The following is a 19,969-nucleotide window of genomic DNA, read 5'->3' as shown; positions in this document are numbered from 1 at the left end:
TCTGTGCCTCTCCTGGAGACTGGTAACCACTTGACTTTCCCAGAGATAAGCCAAATTATGGTATTCTGTACTATCACAGGCTTTAGTTCTTCAAATTCTCTTGAAACTACTCTTAAATGTCCAAAAATAGTTTGTCCAAGCTACAAGAGCATACAACAACAGCATTGTGCGTTTTGTACTTGTGGAGTTCTGAAATGAGGTTAATATCAGTATTGTCATTCTAAGTCCTAAAAGCTTTAAATCACCTACAACATACCCGTGAAACTTACTTTTTCTCAGTATTTTGCCACTCTTGTTAATTTGGAAGCTATAAAACCTGGATCTGAACTTGCAAGAGGCAGAGGGAATATAGTGTTCATGCCTCTTCCTGGACTGTGGAATGAATTACTGGAAGAATCTATGCTTTGGGAGTGATGCAGGATTTATCTACCTTGGCAAGGCTTTTTCTCTCTAACTAAGCTCTTAATTGACTTTATGTGAAATAAATTCCCCAGCTTTGAAACCCTGCACAGTGATAACAGCGAAAGTAAGGAGTGGAAGGGTGTTTCTCAGAGAGCTGAGATATGCCTTGATGAGCGCTCACAGTCAGTGTGCAAACAGGTGTCTTAAAATAAGCGCTTGCTATGCTGAGTATCTGGCTTGAAGGTAACCCTGCAGTAACCTAGTTTAACATTAACATTGTGTTTTTCTCACTTGTTTTCACCCTTGTTACTAGGTAGAATAAGTTTGTGTAATCATACTTTAAAACTAATCAGCTGTGCAGGAAAGTAACTCTCCTGTTCTTCTCTTGCAAGTGATCTTTATTTTCTGATTCATTGCTTACAATAGTACACAGGATTTAAAAAATAGAATGGTGTTTACCTTGTGAGCGTTGAGCCGCCACAGCTGTGTGCAGGGATACGCAGCAACAGTCCCAGAAGGGAGCAACTGTTAAGCATGTTATCTACTTTGTCTTCTTGCCTGTTCTAGAGAGGTTGCAATGTGAATGCAACTACTCTCTTCTGCTAATTCTGTTTTGAAATGCATCTACTGTCATTGTTGCAAATTAACTATTGTCAAATGAGTCTAAATTGTAGTTAACTCAGGCCAGTACATAAAGAATGTCATCAAAATTTTTAAATGTTTCTCTAATACATTCTTTTTCTGCTCGTGTTAATAATAGCTGTGATCACTTAGCATCCTAATCTGAACAATCATAGGAAAACTGAACAATCAGTATGCATCTGTATGGTTTTATTAGTCACATCTGTAAAAATGTAAAAAGGACCCACTTCCTTATATCTAACATTGGTATGCAGCCTAGGACAACTGTGTCAGAGTTGCAGCAATGTAATACAGCATAATTTGGTGCCCAGTCATGTTCAGGAAAAGTGTTTCAGCCATGATTTGGATGCCATCTCATCATTTAGGTGATTCTTTAAAAAGTCAGAGGGAAATAAGTGGTAAAATTGGAAGCTTTGACTGATGTGCTTTTTAATTAGGTGCTGATGCATCTTCATAAAACAAAGCGGAGGAAAGAGAACCCTAACATTTCTCTGACTTCAAGTCAGACTGCACAGGGAGTTCTATTCCTCTTTCATATTCTGTGTTTTATTTTTTCCCGTTTCTCAGTCTTGAAGCACTTGGAGGTTTTCAATTACCATTGAAGAACTGTGGTGCCTGCCAGGCAGTGCCTCTGCTCGAGGCAGCGCTGAGCGGTGGTTGCTTGCCGTTGGCGACCGCTTCCTGTGGTTGGGGGTGACTGTGTTTCCTCCTGTTTTTTGCACTTCTCCCGTGTACTGGCTGACATCTTTTATCTCCAAGTATGGGAAAAAAACACACAGAGAAAAACAGAAAATCTACACTTACTATTCAGGTAGTTCTTCCCTTTAATGCTTTCTGTCTTTTACTCTTTTGATGACAAGAGGAGCTCCACAGAGCTCCTACATCCACATTATGAATTTGTGTAGAGACTTCCCCTCTACCCCTCTCATTTTATGGATACGATAATACTTATTGCAGGTAGGAGGCAGGGGGAGAGGTCAGTTGCAGGTAGGGATACACTGTACTTCTGAAGGAAATGATGTCGCATTTCAGTTCCTGCGGAGGAATTTTAGAAACCTAAGGATTTTATTTTCTGCAATATGGAATTCAGATTTCGGTAAGCATGAGCCACACATTCGTGTAACTCAAGTGCAGTTTAGAGAGGTGACAGAACTCTGTTTAAAGATTTTAAAATGGTTATTTATTTCTGCAGGCGGAAAAATGCTTATTATAAAAAAAAAGGGTCTTACTGCATTGCAGTGTTACATAAGTGGATCTTACTAAAAGTGCCCAAACGCAAAATAAATATTTGCAGTGAAATTACAGAAGTTAATTACTGTACAACTAATTGTACAAATCAGTCCTGTATGTCTACTGGAGTAGATATTTACTGATAAACTGAAGTACAGAGGGAGAGATTTGCGTGTCTGATTTTTGCTTTGTACGTGAGCTAGAAGTAGTCCTAGGCTGGCAATGTGACTTTGCCCTAAGTGCATATCTTGCTTTAAATGAGGAAGTTTTAAAAGATAGAGCTGCTGTTTGATGCTGTTGCCAGCAGAATATGGCTCTAAATTCAAACTCAAATTCTGCAAAAGAGGTCACAGGTTTTTAGCTGGCTGCCCACTGTGGCCCAGGCAACTTTTGCAAGCTGGGTTTAGCTGGAGCTTCTGCTTTTGGTACTCACATGAGGGTGTAAGCGGACAAGAAATGGCAAGCCGCAAGTAATTCTTGTGTAGGGAAGTGAGCTACTGATTTCACAGAATTACAGAATTGCAAGGGTTGGAAGGACCTCAAGAGATGATCGAGTCCAACCCCCCTGCTAAAGCAGGTACCCTACAATAGGTCACACAGATGTCCGGATGGGTCTTGAATATCTCCATAGAAGGAGACTCCACGACCTCTCTGGAGAGCCTGTTCCAGTGCACCATCGCCCTTACCGTAAAGTTCTTCTGCATGTTTGTATGGAACTTCCTATGTTCAAATTTTAGACCGCTACTCCTTGTCCTATTACTATGCACCACTGAGAAGAGCCTGGCCCAATCTGTTTCCCTCTCACCTCCCTTTAGATGCAGAGATGAATGAGACTGTCGGCCCTTTTGGAGCCTGAGTTTCATTCTGTAGTTGTGGAGAAGAACTTGGCTTTGTGGCACATTGCTTAATCTACAAAGGTTCTGCCACTCACAAGGGAAATGAAAAGGCTAGGGTCACACCCAAGTTCTCTCCTTAATCTTTATTTGTAAATGTAATTCCTGATATTTGGACATGGCTCATGCTCATGATTTTTGAATAATTGAGATTATTTGTACTTGTTTCTGAAGCTTGCTCATATGATTCTGTGACACCTGCAGTACTGTGCTTGTTTGGCATCAATACATAAAAGATGCTTAGAAAAAACACCGAGAGTGGGAATATAGGTTTATAAACATATTGGAGGTATGGTCTGGATGAAGTATGAGGTGCTCATAAAGCTGATCTCAGCTGGTGTTTTTACAGATCTTATAATACTCTCTAGTAAAACTTTAATGTATTGATGGTACTCACTTTTACCAAATTATGATGACTATTTTAAGTTACTGATTTTATCTGCAGAGTAACAGATTCTTCTTGTCCACTATTCATATGGCCTAGAAATTTCTCCATTAATTTTAACAGTTTTCTTTTATGCTCAGGATGGTATGCTTAGATAGTTTTATAATTGTTAACATTTATTTTAATTCTCTTTGGTCTTAACTGGAACAAATTAGAACTGAATCTCACCTGAATGGGAATTTGTTCTCCATATAAATGTAATAAATGTAACATTAATATACACACTATACATACAATATATTAATACACATATTGAACTCTCAGATATAGCTGAGCGCATGTACAGAATCAATCTTTTTGGGAAATATCTTTACATATTTTCTGAAAAGACAAGCTAAGATGGAAGCTACATCTGGCTGCTTGGACAACTGCACTTCTGGAAATAAGTAGCTGTGCAAGTTGAGGGTCTAGAGAACAGTTTGTCCCAACATGAAAGTACAGATGCAGCTTAGGCCAGTAGGAGCCTGGTGAGTAGTGCTTTTTAGCAGTGATTTCTGGAATGCAATCCCTCAAGACCCAACACGGTTCTCCCCTGTTTTTTTTCTTGGAGTTGCTGGCTTCGGTGACATGGGGGATCATGCCAGCCTTCATTTGGAATTTATATGGTGCTGGAGGGAAAGTCATCTGGATTCCTAAGATTTGGGTACATGAATTTCATCTAGATCCAAACTGAAGTAGAAGTTGAATGGTCTGAAGCTCATTCTTAGTAAAGGATAGATAACCTTGTTTCATTATGTGGATTCAGAAGCAGTCTCTAGGTTTAGAACAGGAAACAACTGTTGAAGAGCTAAATGTTATTACTGGATTTAAAGGCTGGTAATAGTTTTTATCTTCTTTTTGTTTGTGTGGACAACGATAAAACATTCACCAGGTATTGTCGTAGGGTTTGAAGTTCATGTCCTTTTTGTAACATACAATGTGTTAAGTCCTAGTTGATAACCAGCAAGGATGTGATGAAAGCAAAGTGACCGCATGTTATTTACAGTTTGGTATCATACAAAGATGTGACAGGTGGGAAAAGACCCCAAACAAAACATTCACAGGGGTAGAGGACTGCACAGCAGAATTTTCTTCTTGTAATTGCAGTCTGGTACTTCAGAGTGCTTTCTGATACACTGTTCCTGTTTTTTTGGTTTTTTTTCTTGCTATACTGGAAAGATTTGAAACCTGATTAAGATCTGTCCCGTTATATTATATACCCTCACGTTTCAGCCTTTACTGAAGGAGAAGGTGCATTGTGGCTGGCCCACTTCCTCCTTTCTTCTTCGTTAGTAAAATTTCACGTAGCACAGCAGTGCAGAGCCATGGGCAAGAGACTATTTCTGCTTCAGATCTTCCCCATCTATCTGTATTTCATCTCATCCAGCCCTGAATCGTATGCAACATTGAATTCCAACACTGGAATTTTTAAAAGTCCATATATTATTAATAATCCATATATATTTGATTAACTCTCCACAAGAAGCAGAATTTTCATCATCCTTTATGAGCTGGATTTTCCAAATCTCTAGGATTATTCTGGACAGTGGCCCCACTTAACAGCAGGTGTAGAATAAGCCCTTTGGAATTGAGGGAGATTTTCATTAAAACTATCTTCTCTAAAAGGTTCCAAATATTTTGACTTTTTTTTTGTCTATATCTTTCATTCTCCTTTACAGAACCTGAAATGGATTGTCAGTATTTCTCAGATAGGTGCTAAATTGAAGAGAAACTCTGAGTGCTAATAAATGGTCTTAAGTAGAAAATTGTCTCTGAAATTCATAGCCTTCATATTTCCAGCCTGCTTGTAGTATTCACTTTCTGCACAGAATGCAACAGGAAAAAGTGACACAACTGAGACAACTGACACGTTTTGTTCAGGACTTGTGCTGTACCCTACTAGGTAAAATTTCTCTTTATTCTCTAGGTCTCTTTGGTGCAATTGCATCTAGAGCATAGGCCTACTATAACAGATTGCAGTGCAATAAGAGCAAGAGTGATTTTGTAATTGAGTGTTACAGCCGTGCAGATTCTGGGAAGTTCCACCCTCAGCCTTTGATCTCTGGAAAATACCAAGCCCCTGGGCTGTCACTCGGGCACAGCAACATGTCCTGACTGCGCTGAGGCCATCTGCAGGGAGCCATCCATCTCTGCCAGTTCAGTTCCTAACCTGTTCCTGTTTATACTGTTGCCTGCCAGAAAATTCTCGCTTCCAGGGTTTGCTCTGCTTTTCAGTTGGAGAAGGATCAACTTTCAAGACCTCATGAAAATAAGGCTATAACAGCTATCATGTAATGGGAACATAAGTGTGAAGTGAAATTATTGTAAATGTCTATTAGCATGCAAATTGTTCTGCTTATGAAAGGTTGTGGCATGAGTCAGCTTCCCATGTTAATGTACGGATCAACCATCAAGAGACTAATACTATCTTAGAACCAGATTACAGCATTAACCATAGATTTTGTTTATTGTTAGCAGACAACATGTTTATCTTCTTTCAGCTGAAAGAAAATGCAACTGAAACACTAGGCCAAATCTCTTGTCAATATTAATCTATTAAAATCACTGTAACGCCATAGAAAGCAACTCTGCAAAAGCTGCGTTCTCTTCTTCATATTTTGTCTGAGTGTATTTTAAGTAGGCAAGGAATTGTCTGGGCTTAATGCTTATTTTTGTTTTCTGCAACTCTAATATCAATTTATCACAAATTAAAGCAGTAAATGCAGTGCTGCAGTGCACAGTCTGACTAGCATCTCATACTCTCATTTAGCTTGCTCTAGGGTCAGATGTAGCCTGGCAACTAAGTGCTAATTACGCTGTTCTGTGAGTCAAGCACTCGCTACAAGGGTAGAAATTAATGTGAATCTAAAATGATCTGTTTGGTGTCTTTGAGAGCACAACCATGTTAACCTCTTCCTCTTATAAACCCTTCTGACATTGATGCTTGACTTGACAGAGTGAGTTTGGAAGCTAAGACTGTTATCAAATCTAGGCTTTTTGTGTATAGCAGCATGAGGCTGTGGGATAAGTTGGTTAATTCAAGCAGAGAATCTCTCAGAAGTTCACATCCTATGCATTTAGACAGCCAGGTTATTCCAGAAAATTAAACAAATCACTTTTGAGTAACCGTTAGAGGATTTGAACAGCTCTATATGTTCTCCACTTTTTGACTGCCTGTTTGTAATTCTTGCATGTTTTAACTTTCTTGTTTGAAAAGTAAAACAGAAGGGATTAAAGACTTCATAGCAAAGATACACTCACAGATCTGTGATTGTTCTGCCGTGGATAGGGGGTGAGACAGGTAATAAATGCTTTTGTAGGAGAAAAAGAAAAGGAAAAGGTTTTCTGAATGGATTTCTAGTGCTAAGCGGTCTTTTTTGAGCAAGCAGGTGCTCAGCTTGATTGGTATCAACTTGATTTCTTCAGACATTTCTGACACCTGTAAAACTCACGCAAATGCAGTAAGTAGCTTGTGTATTGCTTTTATAACCTTAGTTTTGCAAAGACTTTAACCAGGCATTACCTGGCACAGTCAGTAGAAGAAATGATGTGCATGTCCCTGGCCTTGTGTTCTGTTTTTTGTGGCAGCATAGCTAAACATAAAGAAAACAGTAACTTTAGATTTGTTCTGTGGTTTGCTGTACGGCCTCAAAAAAGTGGGTGCTGGTGTGACAAGGAAGGAGACTCCTTGGGCTACTGTAAAGTAGAAGTATGGGAATTCATTTACTTTTTCTTTTATTGAATTGTGCTGGTTTAAATGTTAATAAAACTCAGGTCTTCTCTTGCCATAGCAAGTCTTTCAGCGTACATGCCTCATCCTTCCTTGACAGTATTTAAGTACCATTCTGACTTGGTACGTCTATGGTCAGAAGGCGCATGAATAAAAAGTACACTGATGTGGACGTTGCTTTACCGCACCAGATGGGAACTGATTGTGGTGGCAGTTTTTCTTCCACAATACAGATTTTCAGAGCCAGCGTATGCTGGCTGGCATATTGAGAACACTTTAGGAAACCTTTTCTTTTTTCTGCTGTTGATGAGCAAAAATATTTCCCACAGCTGAAGACAGAAATGACAGCTCTAATGTAGTCATAATTATACATGGATAACTGCACATGACATGTAACTAGATTTGCTGCCATACTGTTAATCCAAAAGGTAACAATAATTTATCCTGTGAGAAAACTTATTTTTCTATGACCTAGACCGTGCTAATTCTGTAGCCTTAAATTTGTTCAGAGTGTAGTCCAAACACAAATCAATTATCAAACACCAGTTTCTGTAGGCTTTCATTTACCAAATTTTAATCAAAAGAAATAATCATAAAAACTACAGAGCCTAAGATTTGGTAGTGTGCTGTAAGCAAGAGGTGAGATGTCCTGATTTAGCGTCCAACCATAATGGATAAATCTGGTGATCTCTAGTTCAGCTATTAAATTGGGCTTTTTTAATTATCATACTGTGCTTTCAAAATTGTAAGAAAAATCCGAACTACATAGAACCTACTGGAGATGCACAAACCTTTGCCACCCTAAAAGTGTATCCAAATTACAAAACCCTGTGCTTTGTTTCTCATTTGAGTACTTCCACGATTTGGTACCAAACTTGACGCAATGATTATTTACTTACTTTTCAGAATCTCTTCTGAAAGATCTTGTTTAAACCTTTGATGGGACAAACAAATAGTCCTCTATATCTTCTGTGCTCAAGCAACTGTAATAGATTAATAACATTTTTTTTCCCACGGAAACCATATTGACTAGTCCTGTTGTATTATAATCATGGTGTTTTACTCAATGCTTAATTATTTTAATCACTGTTTCAGATAAAAGGCTTAGTGGAGTTTAATTCCTTCAACTATGCCGTATCCTTCTAAAATATATATATATAAATATCTTATTCACCAGTCTCTACTATAATTTTCAGTTAATAACTTATTTTTGAAAATAGTTTGGCTACTTGACTCTCGATTTCTTTCTGGATTCCTGTATATATATAGTAGGAACTTTGTGAATAATTCCATGATAGTTAACAAGTTTATATCCACACATCTTGCTTGCAGTTTGGTGGCGGTGTTTTTTTTTTTTCTCCCCTCTGGTTGTACTTCCATTTCTAAGATTGCAAAGCATCTGTCTTTAAGCAGAAAGTAGAAAGTCTGAGACAGATACTGTCACTGCAACTTCAGTGCTTTGATGGAGAAGAATCCCAAATTTTACCAAGAGTTTTTCTCTTTTTTGTCTGTGTTGAATCTCACTTTTTCAAAAACTTTTTTTTGTTTTTATTCTATTTTTATTTTTATTTTTTGAATGCTCCGTGCTTCTGCTTACGTGACTTGATCTTTTAATTAACAAACTGCTCTTCAAAGTCCCTCTTCCTTCTACATTCCTAGTTTTGTTCTTTTGTACTGTGCTTGTCAACAGTTTACGGGCGTTTGGCCCGGTTCCGTGACGAAGGGGACGGGGGACCCACGGGCCCACGCCCTGGGAAAAGGGGAAAAGGGGAAAAGGGTAAGGAGATGGCCCTGAGAGCAAAGAACAGCGGCAACAATCTGAGGAGAAACAAACTAATTTACTAAATAAAATATCAGAATGCAGAACAATACACTATAATACAATATAATTACAATTTAAGCTGATAAATCCAATACAGAGAGAGAATGTCCCAAAATCAAGGTAGGCCTTACTCTACTACCGACGATAAGACGGCTGGAGAGCGAGGTGCTGCCAAGACAAGGGACGGCAGGAAAAGGGACGAGGTCTCGTGATCTGCAAGTTTTATACTGCGAGCTTTTATCTTTTCCCTCCGGCTGGAAAATGGTAACAGAGGAGCAAAGTATCGTGGGGACTGTAGTAGTCCTTCTCTTCTGAGAACCAGGTACATTCATTACATGATGTTATGATGTGGAGTACCAATAACCGAAAATCATAAAACCATGACATGCTGTAACTTATTCTATAATGGTCTTGTTTGGGATTAGTCTAACAAGTTTTCGTATGTTCCTGTCAAAGATGAGAAAATCTCCAACAGGAGCTACATAAATGAAACCACCAGAAGAGTTAGGCTATGGAAATGACACTTGGACACCCAACCCCAGCAACTTTCAGACACCACTAAGAGCCTCAGCTTCCCATCTACAGCTGCTTGTGTCTCTACTGATAGGTTAGGATTTTCAGTTTTCACACTAAGTATTTGCCTGTCTTGATTATTATATCTGAGTGAGTTTTCAAAGGATATCTGCTAGAATAGATCCTGAAAAGGATATTCAGAGATGAGATGTTTGGGGTTTTCAGCTGTCCCCTCTTAGGTGGCTGATGTAAGGCCACTCAGTGGAGATAAACTCTTCTTAGATTCCACTGTGCTGCTGCTGGTTTCAGACCACACTCGTCTAAAAGAGTGTGGTCCCTGTCGTACCTTTGAGTGTCCCAGCAGCAGTTCCTTCTGTTGGAAATATTTCACTTGGCATGCATATTCATTGGGCTGAAGAAGGTAAGACTGTATAGTGCAGCAGTAGTATCACTTGGCTAGAATCTGGGACAGTTTCAAGTCACTCTTCTAATGAATATTTAATTATTTATGCATGTTGGAGCAGTTTGAGCAGGAAATGTTAAGAGCTCTTTCCAGAATATCCTCTGTCTTGGTGGTTAGATCACTTGCTGAAGATGTTGACATTTTTTTTAATGCTGCTGTCAAATTTCAGTTTAACATCCCTCAAATGTTTGTTCCTACATTTAGTATTTGTAGTTTTTCAGTCTGGACACAGAATTCAAATAATACTTACATTTGCTCAGATTTAAGCATTTTCTGTTACATTGAAAAGCTCTTGTTTGAGTTGCTCTGGCTTAGTTGGACTGTTGGGAATGGGCTGAATTGTTGGTTCAGTCAAAGCTGAAAAATCAAGTGGAGTTGGGGGAAAAGGGGGGAATAAAGGAAATTTTCTCTGACTTGTTTTTGTATTATTATTATTCATTATTATTAACTGGAAAAAAAAAGATTAGAAGGGCATGACAGAAGTGTTTTGGTTCCCAATTCCTCCAGTGCCTGGAGGAATTCTTAAAAAGGACCCGGCCAATTTAAGTGTACAGTTTGCTTTGGTTACAACCTAATTCTCACCTAGCCTATTTTGAAGTCCCGTGGAATTTTCAGAGGCTTATTTCAGGACATAAACACTGCTCAAGACTTTTTGAATGCTTGACAAGTCTGGAAATAATCAGTTTTTTTTTTCCTTGCAGTTAGCATGTACTTGTTTAAAATTGGTTTGGTTTAAAGAATCAGCTTGTTCTGAATCCATTGTAGGTCCAGTGTATTAAAGATTGGACTTTTACATTCATAATTTCAACTTCCAGCTAAATACAATTTTATATCAAGAGGAAGAAGAAAAACCTAGCAGACTGTTTGCATTTTCCTCCATTTCTAGCACAATAAAATGTGATTAGCTAAGCTAAGAATATGCATAAATATGCATAAATACATATACAAACTTGTCACTTCCCCTCTTCCCTTCCAAAACCAAGAGGGTGAACAGTTTATTTCTTGTCAGCAATAATGGAGGTTGCACTGAATCTTGCACATGCACTGTATTTGGAGCAGCCAATCTCTATATCATTACACCAACTGTAAAATGTACCCTGTCTTTGGGAAAATAATTAAAATAATCATATTTGAAGTGTTTCAGTTGATTCAGAGAAATAAGGTTCTGTCTACAGATGTTAAAATCTGCTTAGGTATCCATAGCATTAGTTACTGACATTTTAAACTACCACTCTGCTTATTCACTTCGCAATGTTATTTTTATTTAATAAGGAAAATATTTATAGTTAGAAAATTTGTTAGTTTTAATTTACTAAATAATTTTGTGTCCTTTATGATAGATTGTGTAAGAAAATTAGCAGTTTCCCAGAAAAGAGGATTTGCCCTTTCTTCTTTCTAAACTTCAGAGAAAGGAAGACCGTATTCTTGGGCGGCTCAAAAGTTTTCACTGAGATAACTGGAACAAAACAAGAAAAATTTATGAACTTCTGCTTAGCACCTTGGCTTTTATTTTGATGGAGAATTTACGGACCACATGCTTCATGTGCACATTGAAATGCTTTGTGCTTAGTGGTCAGCAGTTATATGTACAGAAAGTCAGTCACAGTCTCTGATTTTGTCTGCAGTATATAAATGACGTGATTCTTTCTTGAGGAGAGGATCAAAGAAACCTAATAATGTGGCCATTTGTGCTTTGTGATAATCAGTCTTAAAAATGTAATGTTGGCAAAGGACAGGACTAAGAACCCAAACATGCTGCTCAGGTTGTACCTTTCCCAGGCAGGTCCCAGGCAATTGACTGTGTTTTGGTTTGCTTTGCTTTGTTTTTTTTTTCACTCACTCTTATTCTTTCTGTTGTTTTTTTCTTCTTTTTAAAGTTTAGCAACACCTGTTTATCTTGCCAAGATAATGAAGTATTAATGAACTGATCTGAGAACCTCTGTAAAATACAAACGATACTAACCCTAGAGGACAGTGCCTCTTATTAAACTGTATTTTCCCCTTTGCACAGTGTGCGCGGCTGGTTCAGGTTTTTTGAACTTCCTAATTACCTCAGAACTTTCAAACTAATGATTTCGGCGTCTCCTCCCTGCGCTGTGGAAGTGGTGCAAGGAGGGGCGATGCAGTAACCCTACACCTGCTCCAGCACACGCCTATCGACGCACACAACTTCCCTGGCAAGTGCTGAGCTAGCCATGAGAGCATCTGAGATTGCTCGGGTCCGTAACCACTAGGCAGAATCCTTCTGGATGTTCAGCTTGGCTTTATGCTGGGGTGGTCGTAAAAGTTAACGCTCTATAATGGCAGTTGATGACAGCAGCTTGTACTCCAGGACTAGGAGTAAACTGAATTCTCGTCAGAATCATCATAAATCAGCAAGACGGAGTAGTTTACCACCAGACATTTTGCTGGAAAATGACTTTAAAGGGAAGTTTCAAAGAAATAATAAGAATATAGAGCCTATACATCCAAGGCGCTCCAAGAAGAGACCTTCTATATTTTCAGGTAGGAAATGCTATGTTAAATAGGATGTTGGTACAATCTTTTAAACCTTTTTGGTAATATTTGAGAAATCTAGTGGCTGACTCCAGTTAGACCTTATTGTATTTTAAAACCCAAGAGTCTTCATAGATAGAAGAAATGAAGTACCATTATGTTTTGTTAGCCATTAGTGTTACAGTGTTGGAATCAAAGAGACCTTTTGGGTTCATGTTTCTTGCTTGTGGGAATGGTTTTTTTATACTTAGCAAGTGATTTCTTTTAAATGTTTCTCTAGAGCTTTAAACCCTCTTTTTTGCTTAACCCCACTTAGGAACCATACAGTTAATATACGCAGTATAGGTTTGTACCTCTCACTGCTCTAAGGTTCTCACATTTAATTTTCTGGAGGAGAGTAGTTTGAGGATATGTTGGCTTCTTCAGTGTAGCTGACTTTTTTTTTTTTTGTATAGCCAGAAATTAACATCACTAAATACTCAAATGCATACTTTGAATTCCTGGCTTGCACTGGAGCCTATAATGTTTGTAGTTAGTAGTTCAGTTTAACTCTCCTGTATGTTAAGAATATGAGCAAGGTGTAAGAGTGGATTTTGGTGAATGTAGTCGCAAAACATACTTTTTTGTAATTTTTTTGAAATTATTTGAAATACACCTAAAAATAGGCAGCAGATTAGCACGGAGACAAAGGATTTGTTGCAAAGTCAGGTCATCTTTACAAGGAGGACTTAAAAGGTCTTAGGGGAAAAAAAGAATACCAACTCATCCTTAATAAAACTGAAGATGTTTCTGTGAAGCAGTCTGAGAAAGTGAAATCCTTTGCAGAAACAAAACTACATTGTTTTTTCAACAGTGTCTCCATTTCCAGATGGAAATGTTGATTTTAAACTTCCAGGGAGAGGAATAGTACAATCATACTGACTTTTGAAGAGAGAGTATATAAAAAAGTGATACTACTTAAATGTTACTATTACTAGGTTTCTTATTAACAGCTAAGCTTATTAAAGGCATGTTCTTATGAGCTGAAGCAGTGCTGAAGGAATGGGAATACAGTGTTAGAAGATCACATAGGGCCATGCCATTTGTGTGAGATTTAGTCCCTCAATTACATCTTTGTTATACAAAGGTATAATTGTTATACAGCACCTTAGGAAATAAAACTTTATTCCTCCATCCTAAAAATAAAAAATAAAAAAAAATAAAATAGCCTTGTCATATTGTCATATCTGAAGTCAGGTGATTCAGATGTGCCCAAGGCTCCTGCACTTCCCAGTTCCTGAACAGGCTCTTCTTGAGGTGATGCAGTCTGCTGGTGACTCTCAAAGCACATTATTTTGTACAGGGCTGAGCCTCTCTTTCTCAACTGCTGCTTTTTGTTTTCTTTTTTTATCTTTTCTGATTCTTAATTAGTTTGTTTTTCTTCTAGAATCTTTTTTCCTTTCTCCCCTATACATCAGTCTTTTTTGCTAGAAAAACCATATTGAACAGCCTTGTGCTTGTTCTCCACTATCCTTATTCTGTTGTGCCCACATTAATTTCTCCCATAGTCTGTGATTGGATGGTTTTTATTTTAAAAAATCAGTTTTTCTGTCTCACGGTTCTTTCCACCCTCCCAAATTACCACACTAGTAATAATGCTCCATAGTTTGTGCTGTGTCACATAGGAGCCCTTTAATGTAGTTTGTGTGCCTGGGCTCCTGTCACTGCACTTGTGAAATCCACTGCAGCTCTGTTACTGTACACTCAAGGGCACTTAAGTCACAGGTAATGCAAATTGCTTGCCATAAGCAATTGATGGAGATGATGGAAAAATGGGTGTAGTCTTTCATTTGGAAGGTCAGTGGTATACATGGGAGAAGCTTTACTTGATTTGCTTTTGAAAACAGGTTAACCAAGTAAGCTTAAATTCATCTAGACTGTTGACTTTAGTGCTGTAAATGTGGATTTGAATGGAAATAGAGGTATATGTTGATTTACTGCTGTGTAGTCCTTTGCATCACTGCTGAAGTTCTCTGAAGAATGAGATAGTTCTTACTTCCTTCTATCAATCATATATATTATTATATATGACAGGTCATATGTATGTAGGTCATTCTGAACGTAATGCCTCCTATTTATTTCCATGGGAACTACAAATGATACAATGAGAGCGGTAACACTGTTTGGTAGAGCAAATTCTCACCTACAAAACACTAATTTTCAACAGTCACCACCATTAGCTATGCATTTTCGCCAGCCATGAACAAGAGCTGCATGCCATGTTCATGAGAATCTGCACCAGTGGAAGTGACTGACTGCCACCACTACTGAAATGCACCACCCACCACCTCACTGTGCTCACAGGAGCTGTTTGTTGTCCATAATGTTCAGCAAGCATTGATGAATGTCAATGGGTGCAGCTATTTCTGCATGGAGGAATTCCACATCTTTGCTTCAGTTGCACTCCGATGTCAGGCGCCATTTTGTCAGATTGCCTCTCTGCTGCCGTCCATCACACGGCAACAATATGTAACAGAATATTGGTGGGAAGGTTCAACCTCTGCTGCCATACCACCAGCATCTGCCTCTGACATCGTGGGGTCAACATTATAAATTAGGAGGCACTACTTTCAGAGCAGCTGTCATATTTTAAATCTGTATCATTTTGACTCTTCCACCTTCTTTTAATCCTAGCATCTCAGCTTAGCCTTCAATTTCAACATGAATCTGTCTCAGTTTTAGGACTTGCTTGCAGTTTAGTCTGATATCAGAGAACAGAAGGCTGTGGGGAGACCTCATTGCAGCCTTCCAAGTACTTAAAGTGAATTTATAAACAGGAGGGAGACAGACTTTTTACATGGTCTGACAGGACAAGAGGGAATGGCTTTAAACAAATATAAGGGATTTTTAGATGAGACATTAGGAGGAAATTCTTCACTCTGAAGGTGCTGAGGCCCTGGCACAGGCTGCCCAGAGAAGCTGTGGGTGCCCCATCCCTGGAGGCACTCAAGGCCAGGTTGGATTGGCCCTGGGCAGCCTGAGCTGGTGGGTGGCAACCAGCCCATAGCAGGGGGTTTGGGACTGGATGGTCTTTATGGTCTCTTCCAACCAAAACCATTCTGTGATTCTGTGATTTTATGATCATGTACATCTTTTCCTTATTTATTTTCTATCTTTAAGAATCTAAGTAATAAAATAATGAACAGTAACACATGAAGACATCGAGGTGCAAGGCTTGTAGATCAGTTCATACGTTGAGACTCCTGTTTCACATTTGATGCAGGCACAGAGAGAGGCCTCTTGTTTTATGCTCTTTTCCTAAATGTGATAGCTAGAAACTAATTGTTTAAAAATGAAAGCTGAAATTTGAAGAGAGTGACATGTCCTGGCATCATCAAGTATGTCATTCATGTGTTCCTGGACAGAACTATCTAAGCAGTGGTGTCACTAAGTTGTTGTGTGCCTTCTGCATGGCTAGATGAGAGGGGGACAGAAAATGTGACTGTGAGGGGAAACCGTGGTATTGCCAAAGGGATACACTGCACAGAGATACTTTTTCTTCTTTAAATAAAACATTTCTTCTTCTTTAAATTCACAATGTTTAGAACTGTTGCATACATCAAGGCTTGGTTAATATCAACTTGCTAATATCTGAATTTTCTTTTACCATTTTACAATTATGCAGAGAAGTACAATAAAAAGAAGTCTGCTTGGAATCCAATTCTTACTGTGAGCTGGGCATATTTGTTTAACTATGTGCCACTGAAAATTCACTTCTAGTACTGTTGTTAGTATCTTGCGAGTTTTTTCCTTCTTCATTTTCACATGGCCCATGGTATTATGGAATGATGCCTGTTGATGGTTTCAGAGGCAAGAAGGGAGAGAAACTATGTATTTTCTGCTCCTCCCAGGACCAGGCACTGCTGGAGTCCATTGCCCATGCCAGTGACTCAGGCAGTGGCTTCACAGCCAGAGTCAGCCCTGCATTGTCAGTGGGACAGCTAACACGTTATCTCTTCTTCTGTACAACACTGTGTTTGTGTTTTGAGTTAATGTAATGAACCTGAAAGTATGAATGTAGGATTCTGGACTCTTAATTTTTAGAACAGAATAGCTAGTATTTTGTAACAAATTTGCTGCTTTTTTTTTTCAGTGAAAATATTGTCGCAATTAGAAGTCTTGAGGCACTCTATCAAAGCATTTTTGGAGTTCAGACCAGCATACAGTCTAGCAAAGTCACTTTCTAAAATCAGTAAGTTGACCTGAAACCATATTTGTGTCTTAATTAAAATACTGAAAACAAAGAAAGAAGGGTTTTATATGTAAGAAAAATGTTTAAAAGTTGTTCAGCAACGATAGAAATAAATATTTCTCATGAGACATGGGAATGAAGGAGTCATTACATATGACTTTTGATTGGCTGTGTTAATTGGGAAAGACTTGTCAAAATGTAGTTACTTTGAATAAGGATGCTTAAAATCATGGATACAATCTGCGTCTTCGTTCAAAGTTGTAATGATATATGTGTTCAGTATTTTAATTTGCTGAAGATTTGAGTATCCTTCCCCCTTTCAGAATCAATTGTAGTGCATGGAAATATCATATACTTGTAATCTGCACAAAATACTCTGTTCACTTATGGTACCCCTAGTGCCACTTGGACATTAAAGCTTGACAGGACGGCTTGTGTTGGTGTTGCATTTCTGATTATCATCCATTGATAGCAGAAGGGAAGGCAAGACTGACTTGTCCCAAAGTTCTTTACTTCCCTTTCTGACTTAAAAAAAAAAATAGAGGCTTGTTTTTCCCTTAATAGTCTTAGCAAGACCTTTTGCTGGTTGAAAGCAAGGGTGGGGAAGGAATGTACTTCTTATTTGTTGCTTCTATTGGAAACTGGCATTAGTTCTGTATGTTACTGTAGTTTTTTGGAGCCTTATGTTAAGATAATCCACCACATTAACAAATTGGCACACTGCTGGATGAGTGCTTGCCCATCCATTGATCTGGGTGAGTGACCACCTTTTTATTAATAGAAATTATAACATTGATAACTTCTTACTTTTCTCTTGGCATTCTGAATTTTTATGCTCACGTATGTATTCCTGCATATGTTACTTAATACACTTGTCAGCATCTTAGTTCTTGAATGTTTTCTTGAAGTGTCATTTTCTTCAGAAAGGATGGGTTGATGATTCAGAGGACAGGTTGGGATTGTGCATTTTGAAAAGTCTGATGCAATGTGTGTGTGTTGTCAAACTTGTTTTCTTCTCGCATTCACTGGTATTTGATGGACTGTGAAGACGGATTTCCTGATGCTTTTGTAGGTAGGAGGTGAAGATACTGCCTGACCTTTTATTTATGTTTGGGACATAAGGGAAACTTTCTGTTTCCACTGGAGAGTGACTTGAGGGTGAAGATGAGGTGAAGATAAGGGGGGGAAGGTGAGGTTAACATAGGTAAGGTTCCTTCCGCTGTTGTGACGTGGATTTTTTTTCTTTCTTAATGCAAAGCAAAACAAACAACTGCTGAGTTGCCTCCTAGATTTAGATTTTGCTATATTGCCACCATCTGCTGCTGTAGATCTTAAAACCTTGCTTTAAAGCAGAGTTTAGTGGTTGAGTAAAGAAAAGCCACTGTACACACAGTAACATATTGCAAATCATGTAATTTCCAAGGGTTTATAGACTTCGCTGTGCTGAAGGATCTTGTGAGGCAAGAAGAGCATTTGCTTCCTGATTTCAACACAGAGTTCTCTGTGTGCTGCCTTAGAAACAGAACGCGAAAAAGAATGTGGTTTAGTAACATGGTTTGCCTGTTTGACCCTTTATCTGTCTGCTGTGTGCTATCTAGGAGATAATGACTACATGGATAGAACGAAGTCTTAAAATGTGCACTGAATGCTTTCCATCTGAGAAACATGCCAGGCTCCTCCTTTTATACAGATATATAACTTTGAAGGAGTGGTGAATTAATAGTCATATAGGTTGCATCTCCAAAATAGTATGTTAATATAAAATGTACTGGAATTTAAAATAAAAAATCAGAGTCCTATCAACAAGTTACTGTGAAAACATACAAGAACAAAGCAGTCACTCTTTTCATGGAATGGCAGTAGCCCTAACTACGTTTCATGCACAGTAATTACGTGAGGGTTTGTTGACACTGATATTTAAATATTCCTTTGAAGTAAATCTTTTTTTGGCTGTGATGTGACAATAGAATATTTTTTTCTCTTTCTCTGGTTTAAGATGCATGTTAAAGGGCAAACTCACCCTAAAATGTGTCCACTTTTGTCACATAAAGAATTATATTTGTGCTAATGGATTGGAATAATAATATACAATAACCTTTTTTATGGAGTTGGGAAATATATATAATTTCATTACATGAAAGATAGAAGTTACTTTTAAAGCCTCAGAGAGATACTTCTGTTGGAATCAAAAGCATATCAGCCAAGAAAAATGTTTCAAAAGAATTAAACTTAAGGGTTAAGGATTTAACCTTCTTCCCAATGCATATTTTGTTCCTCTTCTGAAGTGTAATTTTCACACAACCCAATGTAGTTAATGACATTGAGGTGTGTTCTCTTGACAGTCAGATAGATCAATGGTCTGCATATAAATCACTCAATATATACTTCTTGTACAGTGCTTGTTTACTTGTTGGGAGTTTGCAGACATGCTGGATGCTTTTGGTGGGTAACTGTTCTCCCTTCAGCTGTGTATACTTTACCTAGCCTTAGACAATTAATAGGAGCATACTGTACCCAAGCAAAATCATCTGATAATCCTGGAGTAGCTGAAATAAAAATTCTCAATGTTTTATTCACATTCAGTTCTTTACTATCATGCTGCACCTGAATTATTAAGGTGGGGGGGTGAGGAGATAGTTTTAAAAATACATATTTGTGTGCATGTGTATGTTTAAGAGTTTCTGAAAATACACAATTTCAAAAATAATAAAATAAATCCATATTTTATTTGTGTCTTTAGGTTCAGAGACTAATATTTTGCCTGAAGATTATTGTTGATAGTAAAATTCATTTTAATTGCAGAAGGCTACCTAATGAAAACTCTCTGAATGTAGCTAGAGTTAGCTGAAAGACTTCTTGTGCTGCTTCTCTTGATGAAGATGCCATGATAGTGAAAAGAAATCCTTACAGCACTTCCAGTGAAACAGCTATAGGCTGCTAGATATTGAGTTCATATGATTAGATTTTTATAAAGAACAAATTACATCAGCTGTATCCCTCACATTAAACGTCTGCATTTCTAGGAGTCGGGAGTGTTTAATTTGGAATGTGAATTTTATGAAATTCGGGGATTGGATCTTAAATGAGGAACTTTAGTTAGGAGTTCAAGACGTTCTTTGTTAT

General features: G+C 38.1%; 1 protein-coding gene across 3 annotated transcripts in view; it reads left to right on the top strand.

Moving 5' to 3' along the window:
- FRY (FRY microtubule binding protein) overlaps positions 1–19,969 on the top strand; it is a 241,890-nt gene that overhangs the window by 41,677 nt on the left and 180,244 nt on the right. The window contains exons 1-2 of one of the 3 annotated variants that reach the window (XM_021378219.1): positions 12,300–12,624; positions 16,748–16,846. The exons of 1 other annotated variant lie outside the window; for it this stretch is intronic. In XM_021378219.1, coding sequence (XP_021233894.1) covers positions 12,420–12,624; positions 16,748–16,846 — 304 coding nt within the window. In that variant the 5' untranslated portion in view covers positions 12,300–12,419. Of the gene's footprint in view, positions 1–12,299; positions 12,625–16,747; positions 16,847–19,969 lie in introns of those variants that run through there. One more of the 3 variants, XM_021378227.1, reaches the window with a different exon arrangement.

Source organism: Numida meleagris, chromosome 1, assembly GCF_002078875.1.
Source record: "Numida meleagris isolate 19003 breed g44 Domestic line chromosome 1, NumMel1.0, whole genome shotgun sequence".
NCBI lineage: Eukaryota > Metazoa > Chordata > Aves > Galliformes > Numididae > Numida > Numida meleagris.
This window is presented reverse-complemented; position numbering and strand designations above follow the sequence as displayed.